Below are 19,062 nucleotides of genomic sequence, written 5' to 3'. Positions count from 1 at the left end.
GTGAGGATGAAAACGAAGTTAGGACAAGCTGTCGGCAAAGTTGACTCTGTCTAGTCATCTTGCAGAATTTCTGATAAAAAAGAAGTCATCTTGCAGAATACAGCAGTCGGAATTACTGTAGAGAGCGAAATGCATACTACCTTGTCAAAATAAAATCCTTAAAAATTGCAGCAAAAGCTCCGCCCAGAAGATCATCGAGAATTCTTCGTTGGAATGAATCTCTCTTTCCTTTTGCTGTTCGTGCTAGTCCTCGTTGGCCGTGGTGTAGGCCTTAATGAGTGTCAAGAATCAAGATGTGGGAAACATGGCCCCCCCATTCGATTCCCATTCCGGCTCAAGAACAGGCAACCAGAATTTTGTGGCTTTCCTGGGTTTGATCTATCTTGCACTGAGACGCAAGATACATTGCTCGAGCTGCCAACTTCAGTGAAACTCTACATCAATACCATTGATTATGCATCTCAAGTGATTTTTGCATCAGATCCAAACAATTGCCTTCCAAGACAGCTCTTAAACTTCAATTTGTCCAACTCTCCTTTCAAATTCGGCGAAAGGTTCCAGTATGATTACGTCTTCTTCAATTGTACGTCAATAGATAGAAAGATATACCTGTCTATGCCATGTCTGAGTGTTACTGGCTATGATGTCCATGCCTTTGTTACTGATGGATTCGTTAGTAGCCTTGCCCTTACATCTTGTACGAAGATGTATAACGTTTCATCAGTTCCCATGGAATTCATCAGCAGAGACAATACTCTTCATTTGAAGTGGTCCAAACCAGCATGTGGGTTTTGTGAAGCACAAGACAAGTACTGCAGATTGAAGAACAGTACCCGATTTGAAACTGAATGTTTTGACAAGCCAAAATCATCTAGAGGCATTGGAATAAAGTTAATGGCTGCAGGTGAGCTAGCTATCTATCTGCTCAATTGCCATCTTAAGCTTTGTTATATTGCATCTGCTAACTAGAAAATCTGTTGTATGCAGGTATAGCTCTGGGTGCCTTGCTTATTGTTCTAGTGGGGTTTGTACTCTACCACATCTACAGCTCAGACAAAGCAGAGAAAGAAAATCAAGCAAGGGTCAAAAAGTTTCTGCAGGATTACAAAGCTCTCAAACCCACTAGATACTCATATGCTGATATAAAGAGGATTACAAATCAATTTAAGGACAACTTGGGGCAGGGAGCATATGGAACAGTGTTTAAAGGGAAGCTTTCTAATGAGATCTTTGTGGCTGTTAAGATGCTCAACAATTCAACAGGAAATGGGGAAGAGTTCATTAATGAAGTAGGACTAATGGGAAGAATTCATCATGTCAATGTGGTTCGCCTTGTTGGGTACTGTGCAGATGGATTTAGAAGAGCTCTAGTTTATGAGCACCTACCAAATGAATCACTAGAGAAATTCATATTTTCAGATGATGGAAAGGAGCTTCCTCTTGGGTGGGAGAAGCTTCAAGATATTGCTTTAGGCATAGCCAAAGGAATTGAGTATCTTCACCAGGGGTGCCATCAACGAATACTTCATTTTGACATCAAGCCTCACAACATCTTGTTGGATGAAAGTTTCAATCCCAAGATTTCTGATTTTGGTCTGGCCAAGTTATGCTCCAAGGATCAGAGTGCCATTTCCATGACTACAGCTCGGGGGACAATAGGCTACATTGCACCTGAAGTATTCTCTAGGAACTTTGGCAATGTGTCCTACAAGTCAGATGTCTATAGTTTTGGAATGGTCTTACTAGACATGGTTAGAGGGAGGAAAAATAAAGACTTTACAGAAGCCAGCCAAGTCTACTTTCCGGAGTGGGTATACAACCGTCTGGATAAAGGAGAAGAGTTAAGAATCCAGATCAAGGAAGAGAATGATGAACAAATTGCAAAAAAACTTATAATTGTAGGACTCTGGTGCATCCAGTGGCACCCTGTGGGTCGTCCCTCAATGGAAGCTGTAGTTCAAATGCTGGAGGGGGAAGGAAACAAGTTAACAATGCCTCCTAATCCTTTTGCTTCTGCTGGTCCTGCAAGAATGGATGCCAATGCATTAGGGAGGCATCTTCAGCAAGAGTTGGCTGTAATATTTGAAACAGAGGGGTCATAGGTTCATATTTCTGTTATGTATATTTTCTCATAATAATTATATTTTTGTCATTGAAATTAAAATTTATATATTCATTTATGTACCTTCTCTTATGAAAATAAATTCCGTTTTTTTCATCAAAATTTTGTGATGACTCTGTAAGTGTAACGTATCTTGATTCTTGAATTGATGACTCACTTAAGAAGTGTGCCATTTTATAAAGGAATATATTTGGTTATACCAGGCAATTTATTCATCTGTAATATGAGTCACTTATCTATTAATTTGGTGTAAGGCTATTAATTTTCTTTAAGCTAAACTATATTTTAAGAAAACAAAAGAAGGAAACTTCTATTGCATTATTATGCATAAAAGATTGCTAACTTATTCAATGAGTGAGGTTGCTACATCTCGCCTACAGACATGTTCTCTGTAGAATTCAGTAACATAGATGAGGTTGATGATGACCCTAATTCGAGTGTGGGGTCTTCTCCATCCTTTAATGGCATTTCTTCTGGATATAGCACCGGTTTGGGAGGCAATTGTAGACTTTCTGAATTTCCTTCAAGCATTTCTATAACTTCATTCATGGAAGGACGACTGCCCGGCTTCATTTGTGTGCACCACATCCCTACTATGATCATCTTCTTTGCTATTTTCATATCATCATCTGGAGCATCTTCAATCTCAATTTTCCTATCAATAATTGGTCATAAACCCCAAAAGGAAAGTAATGTTGACTTGAATTCTCTGCCTTTGGATTTCAATTCTTTCTTTTTCCAGTCATTTCCATTAGTAACATTCCAAAACTATAAAAATCAGCTTTGAAGGAAACACCACCAATGTTCTTGTAAAATAATTCAGGTGCCATATATCCGATTGTTCCTCTTGCTGCAGTAAGAGAAACAGTATTTTTGTTTGTTGGATATAATTAGCAAGACCAAAATCTGAAACTTTTGGAGTAAAATTCTCATCTAGAAGTATATTATGAGGCTTGATGTCAAAATGCATAATTTGCACTTCACAATCTCAATGTAGATACTCAATTCCATGAGTCACTCCTAGAGAAATCTCATACATTTTTCTCCAAGTTAGTGAAATATTCCCTTCTCGAGAATAAATATATTTATCAAGAGATTCATTACACATAAATTCATACACAAGAGCACGTTTTGATCCCTCAATGCAAAAACCAATTAATCGTACCACATTGACATGGTGAATTCTTCCAATAGTTGCTACTTCATTAATGAATTCTTGACCATTTGCTTTAGACTTGCCTAACATTTTTATTGCTGCGAGATGGCCACTGCGAAGCTTCCCTTTATATACTGATCCATAACCTCCTTCTCCCAACTTATCTTTACAACTATTAGTCATATTCCCGATCTCTAAGAGTAACTTATTGGCATGAAATTATTTTAACTTTGCAAGAACTCTTCAATATTATCATACATTGATAAATGCCTCCTGCGCCATTGATGTGGTCCAACCGCAAGTGCACGGGTCGTACAAGTAATATAGAAAAGATATCGTTCCCACGAGGAGTTGTGTTAATGATTGAATTTTTGATATAAAAAATTGACTAAATTGAACTATTTTTGAAACTAAAGTAATAAATTGATGGGTATTTGAGTATGAAATCTATATGTGCAAAATTAATTCTCTATTCAACTATGTAATGATTTAACTAAATTTGCATCAAATTAAAATAAGCAAATTCAAATATGGCAAAATTTAAAATGGCAAGTAATTAAATTCAATTGGAAATTAACAATGATAAAAAGGCGATTCTGGAGTTCGGGATTTCATATTCGAGCTATTTTGGGATTTTAAATTGGTTATCCAATCTTGCGGAACTTACGGGTTTTAAGGAGATTAATTCTTAAATTCTTTGAATACCCTTTCGAGTGAGACAAAGAGTGCCTTAATCAATCTAATCCTACTTTCGTGGAGTTAGAATTAATTAAGACCCATTAGGTTCTTTAATTAATCTGTGAATCCTCTTAATCCTTAGTCTATTTCTAGATCTAAGTTAATTAAGTCAAATTTCTTGATTATCTATCACAAGGCCTTCTCCTTTCGGTGCCTCAACCATGGATTAAGAACATCACTTAATGGGATCCTACACTAAGCATATCATTAAGCACACAAGAAATGAATAAAACTCATTAAGACCACAAAATATGGATTACCCAATCAAAATCCACAAAATATCTCAAATATTACAACCCTTACTCCAGAATCAAAATAAAACTACTCACTACCCATAATATTTACAAGATATTCTGAGTTTAAATGGAAATAAAGCTTTAATCTAAGCTAAGAAACAAAAAGCTCAACACTAGAAATGTAGGAAAAATGTAAGAAAAGAAAGAAATCTCCAAATCTGGTTGGAAATGGTGTGGAAAATGATTGTGACTCTTCAGTTGCTCCTGCTCCTTTTTTTTCCTCTTCCTTTCTTTCTTCCTTCTCTCTAAAATGGGAAATGAGGCTATTTATAACATTTTCTGACATGGAGCCCTAAAATGGTGTGTTTTAGGAGAGATTTTCAGATAGAATCTTCTGCCAGCTCATTAATGAAATCTTTGTGGGACTGCATAAGTCATGCAGTCCCTTATGCAAGTTTCAGCTGGTTTCTGGTTCACTTATGCAAAACTGCATGACCAGGTGCATAGGTTATGCACAATTCCGTGAGATTGCATAAGGGGGGCGTGAATCTGCATAAGCCATGCACTCTTCTTATGCACAATTCGGCAGGTATTGGAACAGTGATTCTTCTCCTTATGCAGATCTACATGGCTTATGCGGCAAGTTATGCGCAATTTGGCCAATGCATATTTCAACTTTGAAACTTGTTTTTGACATTTTGGCTGTAGAGATCACTCCTCAATGGCAAAATTTCTTTTTAGTCCTTTCAAAACACCATTTTTCCTACAAAACAAAGTAAAAATTACAAATTAATCTATAATTGACAATAATGAAAAACTAACTAAATAACTAATGAAATTAGCTAAAAGTGACTAAAAATGGTTATGAAATTAACCTAAATGATAATGCAAAATGTATGCATCAAATACCCCCAAACTCAAACTTTTGCTTGTCCTCAAGCAAATTTTAAAATGTGATGCAATTTTTTTAGGGGTGCCTTATCCAAAGAGCTATGAAAATCACCTATTAAAGTAATTTAACACACCTTTAACCATACCAACAATCCATATACCCATCCTTCAAAATGCAAAGAATCTAATGCTTATCCAAGCTTTCACCGCTTAGCCATCAAGTCAATTATCATTCAAAATCCCCAAACCAACCAATCAAAAGAGAGAGTCATGCTCAAAAGGAATTCTAGGACAATCAATAGTCAAAGTGTCTCTATATAGAATGATGGAATTAAATGAATGAATAGATAATTTTTCAATCCCATAGGCAAATTCCCTACTCCTATCTCCACTAATGTAGCAAGTACTATCAAGAGATCAAGGTCTTTTTAGGGATGTAATGGGGCCATGGGGTTCAAAATGAGGCTAAGAAGAAAAAGGGGAAAAAGGATTCAAAGCATGAGAATATTTTTAATCTTGAAAACATAAGGTACACTTCTCATTTTATTATTTTTTTCTCTTTTTTTTTATCTATATATATATATATATATATATGGAGGAGAGAAATACACAATGAGGATTGTCAAGTGCTAGCATATTTTACAAAACACATAAAAATGGAGGGACATTTTGATACTTTAAACTTGTATCTTGTATTTTCTTTTGATGATTGTCCCTAAAATTGCCACCCCCAAACTCATTTCTTTTAATACTTTGGGTGGATTTCTTTCAATTTGTATGACAATAGTGAAAAGCACATATACTAGCACTTTTACAAGATGACAAGCATTTCTTCTCCCTTTTATTATTATTTTTTTCTTTTCTCTTTTTTTTCTCTTTTTTTTTTATGTGTGTACCTAATGTTATAAATAATTATTCTCATGAAAAGGGTTGGAGTGTTTGGTTCATTAGCTAGGTAGCAATAAGGATTTCAAGAAAAATTAGGGATAAAAAGGCTCAAAGGGGTTTGCAAGGGTCAATTTTAATTAGGAAAAGGGCCAAAGGTTTAAAATGAAAGGTTTAAATAAAAGAATGCCTAATCATCTCTCTTTTCAAGTACAAGCTGGTATTTCGCCTTGAAAGGTTTAGAAAATTTGTTCTAGGATTGGTGAGACATCATTTGACTACTTTATATCCAATAACTCCCTCTAAACACTTCCATCTCCAAATGACTAGTTGGGTGGCTTTTTGGATAAGAAGATATAGGCAAGGGATAGACACTTCAAAACCTTGCAGCTCTTAGGAAACTTTCAATCCACAAACCCAACTAAAGGTACGTCTAATCACTCTCATAGGCAGCTTTTCAATACTCAAGGGATTTGGCAAAAGATTTTAATGCATGATGCATGATTCCTAAAAATGAGCAATGCATTAACTAAATGGAGTGAATCTATTTGTCTATTTGCGTGCAATGTGTATAATTTCTAAGTGATGTATAATGTGTGTGTAAATGTGTTATGTATATGTATGTATGGATGTATATGTAAAATATTTACAGTATATGTAAATGGAATGGGATGAGATGTTCCTATACTCTAAATGTGAAAAATGTAGCAAACATCAAAAAGTGCACCCCCAAACTCAAAATTGGACATTGTCCTCAATGTCTCAAGTAGTGCATTATCAAAACTCAAAGTAAACAGGAATTACCAGGAATTGTGAGATTTAAGAGCAAAAAGAAAGAGTTACCTGGTATAGAGCAGATGAGAATTCAAGAAATAATGAGGATGCATAAGAAGCTGCACAGGTTATGCAGAATAAAGTGATGTCCAGAACAGGTGCATAAAGGGGGTGCATAAGCTGTGCGGTTCTGCATGAGTGGCAATAAGGACTGCACAGGCTATGCAGAACATTTGCATTAGGGAATTCACAGCCTATGCAGTTCTGCATGAGTGCCATAAAGGGCTGCACAGGCTATGCAAAACATTTGCATAAGGGGATTCACAGCCTATGCAGTATATTCAAAAGCTGTTGCATGATGATGAGCAAGGAAAAATGTGCAACCACCAGTAGAAGCATGCAAATACATGCAGAGTATAGACAAATATGCAGAAAAGGGCAATAAAGGTAATGAAAATCAATGAAAAACTAATGTAATAGCTATCCAATAAAACTTCAAGAAAAACAGAATTCAAAACAAACTAAAATTGTTTCAACATATCTACAAAGAAAAACTCCTACAAGTTTGAACAAAAGTAAAATAGAAACTAATCTAATTCTATTGTTTTGCCCTTGTCCAAAGATGCTGCTAAGGGACTGGTTGGAGCTGTTTGCTATCGAAGTGATGGTTCTGGAGGAGGTGATGGAGGTGGAGGTGGCATTTCCAGAAAAATCATGAGCTGCTTCATCATCTCCTTTAATTCTTTCTGCTTGTCTCTGGTTTCCATGACAAAATCAAAGAGTTGATCATGACGATCCTTGAGGGTATCAAGACCAGATTCAAGCTTTCTATCCACAAAGTATATATCATCACTAAGCCTTTCAAGATAGGTGAATAAGGCTTTAGTGTTGAAGGCAGGAGGGGCTGTGGATGAAGAGGGTTCAGCTGCAGAAGGTGTGTGCGTGGCCGAGGTGTCTGTGCAGCCGAGTGGGTGGTGTAGGTTCAGAGAATCTTTGTTGGGCTGGGACAGATTGTCCCTCCGTTGTGCAATGGGTTCGGGCCGCTGCTGGTTGTGCAAAGGTCGGAAGGTGGCAAGCTGAATCCAGTTTTGGATAGGTGTGTAGCATCAAAATATAGGGTGTCTACAAGTGCTGATATTGGATGCTCTTCTGGATTAAAACCAAAATGCTTGGCTATGACAGTTATGAGCCCACCCAAGACAATGTCACCTATGGATTTGGTAGCAATATGTAATACATGCTCACAAAAGAAGTAACCAGGAGAAACCTTGACCTTGTGGAAAGCACAACATAACATGAATAATTCAGATTTCCCAACAGCACCATAACTAGTCCCTCTGCCCAAGATAGTGCTAGCAATAAGCCTATGGATAAATCTAAGTGCAGGGTCTAGTATTTGAGAAGTTTTGGATCTGCCAGCAGAAAAAGTCTGAGGTTGGTTTGTGATAATTCTCCAAAACTGAGCAGCATTCCAAATACCTTTGTTTGCTACCTCTACCCCTGTTTATGGTACTCTAAATAGCCCATCAATTGCAAACCCAATAATGCTATGAAATTGGTCCAATGATAACTCTCTATTTTGCCCCAAACATCTAAATTTCATAGTTGGCTTATAATTTACGTCATGCAATTTCAGGGTAGCAGAAAATGAGGAAATAAATTCCAAAACTAAAGCTGGATAAACTATTTCCTGCTTATGCACAAATTCCATCCAACCTAAACCATCAAGGTATGCAACCACATTATCAAATAAACCAAGTGATTGGAGAGAATCTGCAGAAATATACCTAGTAGGTTGCACCCTCCTTTCCTTAAGTCTCTTAAAGGTTGCCTTGTGAGTTGCATCAGGAAGGGGCCAAGGTAGTTTTGATACCTGTGATGCTGCTGACATTTGCTTTTTGCTGGAAGAGGGTGATTTAGCTTGTGTGGAGGCTGAAGTTTTTAGGTTTTTGGGTGGAGGCTCTGACATTGGGGTGGTGGGTGGTTCTTTGCGTTTTGAGAGAGGAGGTGCAGAAGCTATGGGTCGGGTGGATTTCGACCTGATTTTTCTCTTGTAAGTGGCTGTGGGAGGTGGTGGAGGGGTTTCTTGTGGAGGGGAATCGGGGTTGGGAGGCCGCATTGCCAAGGGCGAAACTTGGAGAGGGGAGGTTTGAGGGGAATGAGGAGGCGACTCCATTAGGTTGCCAATGGTGAGGATGGAGGAGATGAGGGAGAAAATGAAAGATGCAGAGGGTAGCTAGGGTTAAGGCGACGGAAAGATAAGTGGAGTAGAAGGGGAGGGGTAATGCCGGAATAAATGGATGTGGGGGGAAAAAGGAGTGAATAGGAATATTGGGAGGTGGAGGTGGGAAAATGGGTGCCGAAAACAAATTTTGATTTGAACAGAACATGTGTTAAGGCTGCATAAGGGGAAAAGTGGGTGTGCATAACTTATGCACTCTCTTATGCAGGTTTCGGTGGAAGATAAAAAGTGTGAAAAACTGATTATGCAAAAGTGCATAGCTTATGCGCTAACTTATGCAAGTTTCGGCCTGTTTTGGATTTCAGAGAAATAGGTCATGCGGAAGTGCATAAGTCATGCACTCTCCTTATGCAGGTCTCGGCAAGTTTTGGAATTCAGGAAGTGTGGTCATGTGGAAGTGCATAAGTTATGCACACACTTATGCAAGTCTCGGCAGGTTTTGAAAGTCGGAGTTGGTGGTTATGCAGAAGTGCATAAGTCATGCACTCTCCTTATGCAAGTCTCGGCAGGTTTTGGTTTTTGGAGAGTGTGGTCATGCGGAAGTGCATAAGTCATGCACTCTCCTTATGCAGGTCTCGGTAGAAAGAGAAAATGCAGGATTTGAAGTTATGCAGAAGTGCATAAGTCATGCACATACTTATGCAAGTTTCGGCAGATATGAAATTTGCCAAAAATGTGGCTATGCAGGTTTGCATAAGCTATGCACTCTCCTTATGCAGTTTGCAACAGAGGTGAAAAATAACAAGAATTGTGGTTATGCAGGATTGCATAAGCTATGCACATCCTTATGCAGTTTTTAGCAAGATGAGAAAATGGCAAAATTTGTGATCTAAAAGCTGCATAAGCTATGCAGTTGCTTATGCACAATTCAACAAGATTGAGATTACAATTAAAAATGATTTACAAGTGTGAAAAATACCCTAGAATGAAGAAATATAATTCCATGAAGCATAAACCATGAGAAATTTTCACCAAAAACACATCAATATATACAAAGTCCATCAAAATTGCATCGCACAAGCTTGTAGAAGTGGATCCTGCATAAGAGGCATTTGTGAATCATGTCATTTCAATCAAATTCTGCAAATCAGCATTTAGCACATTAAGACTCAATAAAATCTGCATAAAGTTGCATCTATCCACAAATGAGAATGGACTCCCCAAGTCATGCCAAGAAAATGCAGTATATTCACCTTAAATCTCACAACCCAAATAAGCTCAAAATTACAAAAATGACCCACTTACCATCATATTAACATTATAAGCACAAATACTTAAAAGTTACACACCCAACCTCACCAAGAAACATAAGCCATCTGCTGCAGACTCTTCTTTGCTGCAAAATTTCATTTTTTTTTTCTTCTTTTCTGCATAAACCAGGAAGCAAACCTGCACAGGTTATGCAGTAAAATCAATCAATCTTGGGAGAGTTGAAGGACAAAATATCAGTTAAGGGTCACTTCCCAGCAGTTCACCAACCTTCCTCCATTGAAATATATCTACAAGGGATAAGATTCAACAATGTCAAAAATTGAATTTGGGGAGATTTAAGATAAAAATAAAAGTAATGTAAATAAAAGTAAATCAACAAAAAGGAAAATAAAAGAACTTGGGATGCCTCCCAAGAGTGCTAATTATAGTCCTTAGCTGGACTCTTCATGCACTTCACTGAAAAGAGGTGAGGGATTGGAGAGCTTGTAGCAGCTTGCTCCCTTTATTGGGTCTCCAGTTATGTAATATTTCAATCTATGCCCATTGACCTTAAAATTCCCAGATTTTTCACTCCAAATTTCAATTGCTCCATAAGGGAAAACCTTATAAACTCTATATGGACCAGTCCACCTTGATTTAAGTTTTCCAGGGAACAATTTCAATCTTAAGTTGAACAATAAAACTGAATCACCCTCTTTGAATTCTTTTTTTCTAAGATGCTTATCATGCCAAACTTTAGTTCTTTCTTTGTAAATACGGGCACTTTCATAGGCATCCATCCTCAATTCTTCAAGCTCATTAAGTTGCAATAGCCTTTTCTCACCGGCTTGCTTAAGATCAAAATTCAAGGTCTGAATGGCCCAATATGCTCTATGTTCTAGCTCCACAGGCAAATGACAAGACTTACCATACACCAACCTAAAGGGAGTAGTTCCTATAGGGGTTTTGTAAGCAGTCCTATATGCCCATAAAGCATCATCTAGTTTGACAAACCAATCTTTCTGAGAATTGCTCACTGTTTTCTCCAAGATATGTTTGAGTTCTCTGTTAGAAATTTCAACTTGTCCTGAAGTTTGAGGATGGTATGGGGTAGCTATCTTGTGCATTACACCATACTTCCTCATTAAGCTCTCAAATTGCTTATTACAAAAATGTGAACCCCCATCACTAATTACAGCCCTTGGAGCTCCGAATCTACTCAAGACAAATTTCTTCAAGAATTTCACTACCACTCTAGCATCATTAGTTGGAGTTGCAATAGCTTCCACCCACTTTGACACATAGTCAACCCCAACTAGGATGTATCTATTACCATATGAAGGAGGAAATGGCCCCATAAAATCTATTCCCCAGACATTAAATAATTCTACTTCAAGAATATCATTTAGGGGCATTTGATCTCTTTTTGACAGATTTCCACTCCTTTGACATTTATCACATTCTAACACAAATTTCCTCACATCCTTAAAAAGACTTGGCCAAAAGAAACTAGCTTGCAAAATTTTACTAACTGTTTTAGAGATTCCAAAATGTCCTCCATAATCAGAAGCATGGCAATGATGCATAATACTCTGTGTCTCCTCATCAGGAATACATCTTCTTATTAAACCATCACAGCATCTCCTAAAGAGTAAAGGATCATCCCATCTATAAAATTTTACCTCATGCAAAAACTTTTTCTTTTGTTGCCATGTCATTCCTAGAGGCAAAACTCCACAAGATAGATAATTCACAAAGTCTGCATACCAAGGTAATTTAGCAACAAGAGAGAAAAGTTGTTCATCCAAGAAAAAATCATCAATAGGGACTTCATCCATTTCTTCATCATCAAATTTCAGCCTACTAAGATTATCTACAACTACATTTTCAGCTCCCTTCTTATCTCTAATCTCCAAATCAAACTCTTGAAGCATCAGAATCCACCTAATGAGCCTAGGTTTAGCCTCCTTTTACTTGAGTAAATACACCGATGGCTGCATGATCTGAAAATATAACCACCTTTGAGTCAATAATGTAAGGTCTGAACTTTTCCAATGCAAAGACAATTGCTAAGAATTCCTTTTTAGTTGTTGCATAATTTGTTTGAGCCTCATCCAGTGTTCTACTAGCATAATAAATAGCATAAGCCTTTTTGTCCTTTCTTTGACCAAGAACAGCTCCACTTGCATAGTTGCTAGCATCACACATAATTTCAAAAGGTAAGCTCCAATCAGGTGGTTGCATGATTGGTGTAGTGATAAGAGCTTGCTTCAACCTGAGCTGAGAAGGAAGTTGCTTAAGTTCTACCTTAGGTGCATCTTCTTCCTTGAACGATGGTTGTTTAGATTCAACTTTTTCCTTTTGTATAAGTTGAAAAACTGGAGCAGAAATGAATGGTGGACTTCCCTCTAGATGTTGAGCATATGCAGCCACATGAGGGTTGTCATAGTCTATGCTTCCTCCATGAACCAAACAATTTTCAAGTGGATCTTCCGGATATTTCTTTCTGAAATGTTCTTCAACCAGCTCATCAATGATATCAACTCTCAAGCAAGTATCAGCTTCAGAATGATGCTTCTTCATAGTGTTATTAATGTTGAAAACCAATTGATTTTCACCAACTCTAAGAGTCCATTTTTCTCCCTTAACATCAATCAATGCTCCTGCTGTAGCTAGAAAGGGTCTTCCCAAGATAATTGGAATATTAGAATCCTCTTCCATGTCCAAGATGACAAAGTCAACAGGTATATAGAACTTCCCAACCTTTAGAGGCACATTCTCCAAAATCCCTTCAGGATACTTAATTGATCTGTCAGCTAACTGAAGAGAAATGTGGGTTGGCTTAAGATCTCCCATATTGAGCTTCTCATAAATGGAGAGGGGCATAAGGCTAACACTAGCCCCTAAATCACATAAAGCTTTTGTAGAACATGATTCCCCAATGTGGCATGGAATTGAAAAACTCCCTGGATCCTTGAGCTTTGGAGGAAGTTTCCTTTGGAGGATAGCACTACATTCTTCTATCAAAGCTACAGTTTCATGGTCTTCAAGTCTCCTCTTGTTTGAGAGAATTTCTTTAAAGAATTTTGCATAAGAGGGCATTTGTGAAAGAGCATCAATAAAAGGCACATTTATGTAAAGCTTCTTCAAGACCTCCAAGAACTTTCCAAATTGCTTATCAAGCTTGGCTTTGTGAAATCTCTGTGGAAAGAGAAGTTGTGGCTTGTAAGGTTCTGGAGGTATATACTTCTCTTCCTTCTCTTCAATTTTCTCTTTACATTTTTCTGCACTCTCTTTCTCACTTTCTTGTTTTTCACCCTCATCAGTCTCTTTCTCATTTTCTCTCTTCTCACTATTTTCACTTTTCTCATTTTTTTCACTCTTCTCATTATATACAACTTTCCCACTTCTTAAAGTAATAGCTTGACACTGCTCTCTTGGGTTTTCTGGTTGACTTGGAAGTTTTCCAAAAGACTTGGTACTTGAGGAAGATGCTTGTTGTGCAATCTGATTTTCCAGCATTCTGTTATGTGTTTGCATCTGTTCTAGCCTTGCTTTCATCTCTCTCATCTCTTCATCATGCTTAGTTTGGTTAGCAAGAATCTGTTGTAATAAAGCTTCTGTGGTGGAACTTTGTTCTTGCTGTTTTGGTGGAGGATTCATATTTTTCTGCTGAAAATTAGGCAATGGTTGCCTATTTTGCTGATATGGGATTCCTTGTTGCTGTTGTGGTTGAAAATTCTGATTTGGAACTTGACTTTGCTGATTTCCCCATGAAAAGTTGGGATGATTCCTCCAAGTTGGATTATAAGTTTGAGAGTAAGGATTCCCCATTTGTTTGTTTCCATAATTACCAACATATGCTGCTTGCTCTCCATAGTCTACTCCACAGCTGGTAGTTCCCTCTGCATAAGCAACTTGTTGTGAACTTCCAGATGATGATGATGAACTAACCAACATACTTAAATCTTCCATCTTCTTAGCCAGGACATTTGTAAGTGCATCAAACTTTGCATTAATCATGTTGAACGGATCAAGGTCATACATTCCAGCAGCTTGCCTCTTTTGAGTTGGAGCTGGTCCTCTTGGACTACTCCAAAGATGAGTGTTCTTTGCAATTTTCTCCAATAGCTCATAAGTTTCATCTTCATGCTTCATAATAAATTCTCCTCCTGTTTGAGCATTAATAATCCCTCTAATTGCAGGAGTAACATTGGTGTAAAAATTCTGATTTATCATCCATTTTGGAATGGCATGATGTGGGCATTGTCTCTCTAATTCCTTCCATCTCATCCATGACTCATAGAGAGTTTCATCTTCTCTTGGTCTGAAAGCTGTCATTTGATTCCTCAATTCTTGAGTTTTTCCAGGTGGAAAATATTGTGCAAGAAATGCATCAGTGAGTTGCTCCCAATTTGTGATGGAGTTGTGAGGTAAAGAATCAAGCCAATCCAATGCTCTATCTTTCAAAGAGAACGGGAATAGCTTCAATCTTGCTGCATCATCAGACACTCTAGGTTGTTTTTGCATATCATAAATCATAGCAACCTTCTTCAGATGTGTTTGTGGATTTTCAGAAGGATGTCCCCCGAACTGAGAATTTTGAATCATTTGAAGAACTCCAAAATCCATCTTGTAGCTATTTGCATCAATTCTTGGTCTTGCTATGCTTTCTCTCAAGTCATCAAAACGAGGAAAAGCATGATCCATCATACTTCCCCTAGGCAAATTAGCATTTACAACCTCTTCACCTTGGGCAGCATTTTCATTGTTTCGATCATTTCCAACATTACCGCCACCAATTCTGCTTCTTTCATCAGCCATGTTTGCTTCTAATTCAGTTTCTCTCAATGCTTCTTTTCTTTTTCTGGTTTCTTTCTTGTTGGCTTTACAAAATTTCTCAATTTCAGGATTAAACAATAAGGATGTGTCACTTGTGCTTCTAGCTCTTCTCATAAAAGATTAAAAGTACCTAAAAAAGAACAAACAAACACAAAATAAAAAGATAACAAAGATAAAACTATAAATAACTAAAATAATCAAGAATTCAATCTTAAACAAACAACTCCCCGGCAACGGCACCAAAAACTTGATGTGGCCCAACCGCAAGTGCACGGGTCGTACAAGTAATATAGAAAAGATATCGTTTCCACGAGGAGTTGTGTTAATGATTGAATTTTTGATATAAAAAGTTGACTAAATTGAACTATTTTTGAAATTAAAGTAATAAATTGATGGGTATTTGAGTATGAAATCTATATGTGCAAAATTAATTCTCTATTCAACTATGTAATGATTTAACTAAATTTGCATCAAATTAAAATAAGCAAATTCAAATATGGCAAAATTTAAAATGGCAAGTAATTAAATTCAATTGGAAATTAACAACGATAAAAAGGCGATTCTGGAGTTCGGGATTTCATATTCGAGCTATTTTGGGATTTTAAATTGGTTATCCAATCTTGTGGAACTTACGGGTTTTAAGGAGATTAATTCTTAAATCCTTTGAATACCCTTTCGAGTGAGACAAAGAGTGCCTTAATCAATCTAATCCTACTTTCGTGGAGTTAGAATTAATTAAGACCCATTAGGTTCTTTAATTAATCTGTGAATCCTCTTAATCCTTAGTCTATTTCTAGATCTAAGTTAATTAAGTTAAATTTCTTGATTATCTATCACAAGGCCTTATCCTTTCGGTGCCTCAACCATGGATTAAGAACATCACTTAATGGGATCCTATACTAAGCATGTCATTAAGCACACAAGAAATGAATAAAACTCATTAAGACCACAAAATATGGATTACCCAATCAAAATCCACAAAATATCTCAAATATTACAACCCTTACTCCAGAATCAAAATAAAACTACTCACTACCCATAATATTTACAAGATATTCTGAGTTTAAATGGAAATAAAGCTTTAATCTAAGCTAAGAAACAAAAAGCTCAACACTAGAAATGTAGGAAAAATGTAAGAAAAGAAAGAAATCTCCAAATCTGGTTGGAAATTGTGTGGAAAATGATAGTGACTCTTCAGCTGCTCCTGCTCTTTTTTTTTCCTCTTCCTTTCTTTCTTCCTCCTCTCTAAAATGGGAAATGAGGCTATTTATAACATTTTCTAACATGTAGCCCTAAAATGGTGTGTTTTAGGAGAGATTTTCAGAGAGAATCTTCGGCCAGCTCATTAATGAAATCTTTGTGGGACTGCATAAGTGGACTGCATAAGTCATGCAGTCCCTTATGCAAGTTTCGGCTGGTTTCTGGTTCACTTATGCAAAACTGCATGACCAGGTGCATAGGTTATGCACAATTCCGTGAGATTGCATAAGGGGGGCGTGAATCTGCATAAGCCATGCACTCTTCTTATGCACAATTCGGCAGGTATTGAACAGTGATTCTTCTCCTTATGCAGATCTGCATGGCTTATGCGGCAAGTTATGAGCAATTTGGCCAATGCATATTTCAACTTTAAAACTTGTTTTTGACATCTTGGCTGTAGAGATCACTCCTCAATGGCAAAATTTCTTTTTAGTCCTTCCAAAACACCATTTTTTCTACAAAACAAAGTAAAAATTACAAATTAATCTATAATTGACAATTATGAAAAACTAACTAAATAACTAATGAAATTAGCTAAAAGTGACTAAAAATGGCTATGAAATTAAACCTAAATGATTATGCAAAATGTATGCATCAGCCATGTATAGATCAAGAATGCCCCTGCACATGGACCACAAAATACGACTTTTGCTGCAAGTAGTGATCCTGAGCAGGAAAATTGAAAAGGAAAAAGAGAGAAAATCTGTCAACATTTTAGTCAAGCAAAATGAGTTGTTCAATTCAAATCATGGTTCCAAGGTGGTCTACTTTTCCATGGAAGAGTGTTTCAAGATTCATAATTTGGATGAATGTTCATGCTCTTACCAAGGATCAGAGGGATCAGCCAGCTAACTGTTGCAAGAAAACAAAATTCAAGCGGTGAGTAAAGAAGTCTTTCGGTACATGTAAATTAAAACCAATCCAAGAACAACTATATGTGTGCACTACTTAAAGGGCCTGTGGACTAATAAATTATGTAAAACAATATTGCCACTCTTCCAAACTGATTTAACTTTCTTTCAAGCTTCTTTTTCTTTTCCCTTGTTTTTAGACAACAGTACTCGAGTATTTTAGAGAAAGAAACCAATTGGAGGGCTTATTCAAACTAAAAATGATTCTGTGCGCATGAAATTAGTTCCTCTTTCGTAAACAATATAAACTAGAAAAGAAGAATGCTTACTACAGGCTAGCTGGGAGAATGCTGAGTTGATATTGGAGAGTAGCGAAGCAAACACTACTACAAATACAATGATTTGGGAACAGAAAAATATCAGCAAAAGATAGGCAAAACTGTCACGCCAACTAGACTTGAAAATTAGAGCAGTCCATCATGTCAATATGGCACCTCTTCTTTCTTGTTTAACTTTTAATTCAACAGAGAGGATGGAAAGGAATAGAGTTAATTGAAAAGCTACTAAGATGGGCACCATTAGAAGTTGGCTCCTCTTAAATTTGTGAGCAGAGCAATGAAGAAGATTGTAAATAGGCTGTATAAACAGCTTAAGCATTCTCATATGTCAAATGTAGAATATAACTGAAGAATAATGAGAGTAAAAACAATGTTTAGAAAATGAAAGCATTAGTGACCACAAAAAGAACTAATATTTGAGAGAAAAGCCTTGTTTTCTGTGTCAAGTCGTACAAATACAAACCTGGTGAATTGCAGGGAGAACTTGCGAAATCGGGGTAGCACTTCTCCTTTCCTCTGCAAAAGTCACACTTAATATTAAACTACCGGAGCTCAAATCCATAAGCCAGCTGATTGTGGATGTCCATGTAGGAAAGTTTCTTGCCATCTCTTATTTGGCAATGAAGACATAGCAACCAGCTCTACTGTGCACAAGTTCTCAATATTTGTCATATCATCCCCACTGACCATAAGGTGAGAATATCTTCCATTAGTGCAAGGAGCAGCATCCCCGTAAAGAGGAGAATTCACCGGATTTGCACATTTCATGAACACTATCATAGATTTCGGTAATCCATAATCATAACCGGTCCATTCTTTGGCATCAGAGAAGTTGGTTGTAATCAGAGAACATTGGGGGAAAGAGGAGCAATTATCTTTTCTAACACCAGCATCAACTGCTCTTACTGTATAGTCGTTGTAATTGATGGACAAGACGCGATATTTGCCCGAGAACAGGTATAATATTGTTTCATTGCTCTCGCAAGACAGCTCATAGAGGTAGTGACCACAGTTTTATGGTTTGCCTTTTAACCTGACAGGTACGCTAATGTTCCTTATATTGCCACAAGAAGATGAAGCACAAAGATGGTTACCCTGTGCATAGCAATTTTGGAGGAATATGACAAAGAAAAGTACCAGTGCTATAAGATCAGCAAAGAGATGCCTTGTTCCTAACATATCAAGAGATAGAGATTGAAGTTAGCTCTGAGATCTTAAGGGTACAATGTTAAAAAGAATATGAATTGGAAGCAGGTCATCCTGATTAATTTAGAATTTAATAATTGTAACAGTAGTCCAGATGTACAAGGCCTAAAAATTGTCTTTCTGCCTGCTGCCTTGATAGTGGATAATTTGTCAATACTCACTTGTCAACACTGGCATTTACAAATGCTAATCAAGTGGTCCTTTAAAATAAGAAACTCCCATATCTGGTGTTATCTCTTTCCCTTCACCAAAGTGGCAAGTCCATGGTCTTAAAGGATAAAGGAGTGTAAGGAGCGGCGGCCAAGAAAAGTGCACATGACATGGTTCCAA

At 37.1% G+C, this 19,062-nt stretch overlaps 1 protein-coding gene, 1 non-coding gene and 1 pseudogene across 2 annotated transcripts; 2 read left to right on the top strand and 1 right to left on the bottom strand.

The window, feature by feature from the left end:
* Positions 1 to 55: 55 nt before the first annotated feature.
* On the top strand, positions 56 to 2,224 carry LOC110637494 (rust resistance kinase Lr10). Its single transcript, XM_021787616.2, has 2 exons — positions 56 to 904; positions 988 to 2,224. The coding sequence occupies exons 1-2, from the start codon at positions 214 to 216 to the stop codon at positions 2,100 to 2,102; spliced, it is 1,806 nt and encodes a 601-aa protein (XP_021643308.1). The 5' UTR covers positions 56 to 213; the 3' UTR covers positions 2,103 to 2,224.
* Positions 2,225 to 2,485: 261 nt separating this feature from the next.
* On the bottom strand, positions 2,486 to 18,726 carry LOC110637490 (rust resistance kinase Lr10-like; annotated as a pseudogene).
* Positions 14,485 to 14,591, top strand: LOC131175625 (small nucleolar RNA R71). The gene has a single exon (XR_009145820.1). It is a non-coding gene; the product is annotated as a small nucleolar RNA R71 (small nucleolar RNA).
* Positions 18,727 to 19,062: the final 336 nt, after the last annotated feature.

The sequence above is a fragment of the Hevea brasiliensis genome, chromosome 17, assembly GCF_030052815.1.
Source record: "Hevea brasiliensis isolate MT/VB/25A 57/8 chromosome 17, ASM3005281v1, whole genome shotgun sequence".
Lineage (NCBI taxonomy): Eukaryota > Viridiplantae > Streptophyta > Magnoliopsida > Malpighiales > Euphorbiaceae > Hevea > Hevea brasiliensis.
This window is presented reverse-complemented; position numbering and strand designations above follow the sequence as displayed.

Coding starts and splice junctions, on each gene's coding strand:
- LOC110637494 (XM_021787616.2), top strand. CDS start 214: ATGAATCTCTCTTTCCTTTTGCTGTTCGTGCTAGTCCTCGTTGGCCGT. Junction 905..987: donor AATAAAGTTAATGGCTGCAG/GTGAGCTAGCTA, acceptor TGTTGTATGCAG/GTATAGCTCTGGGTGCCTTG.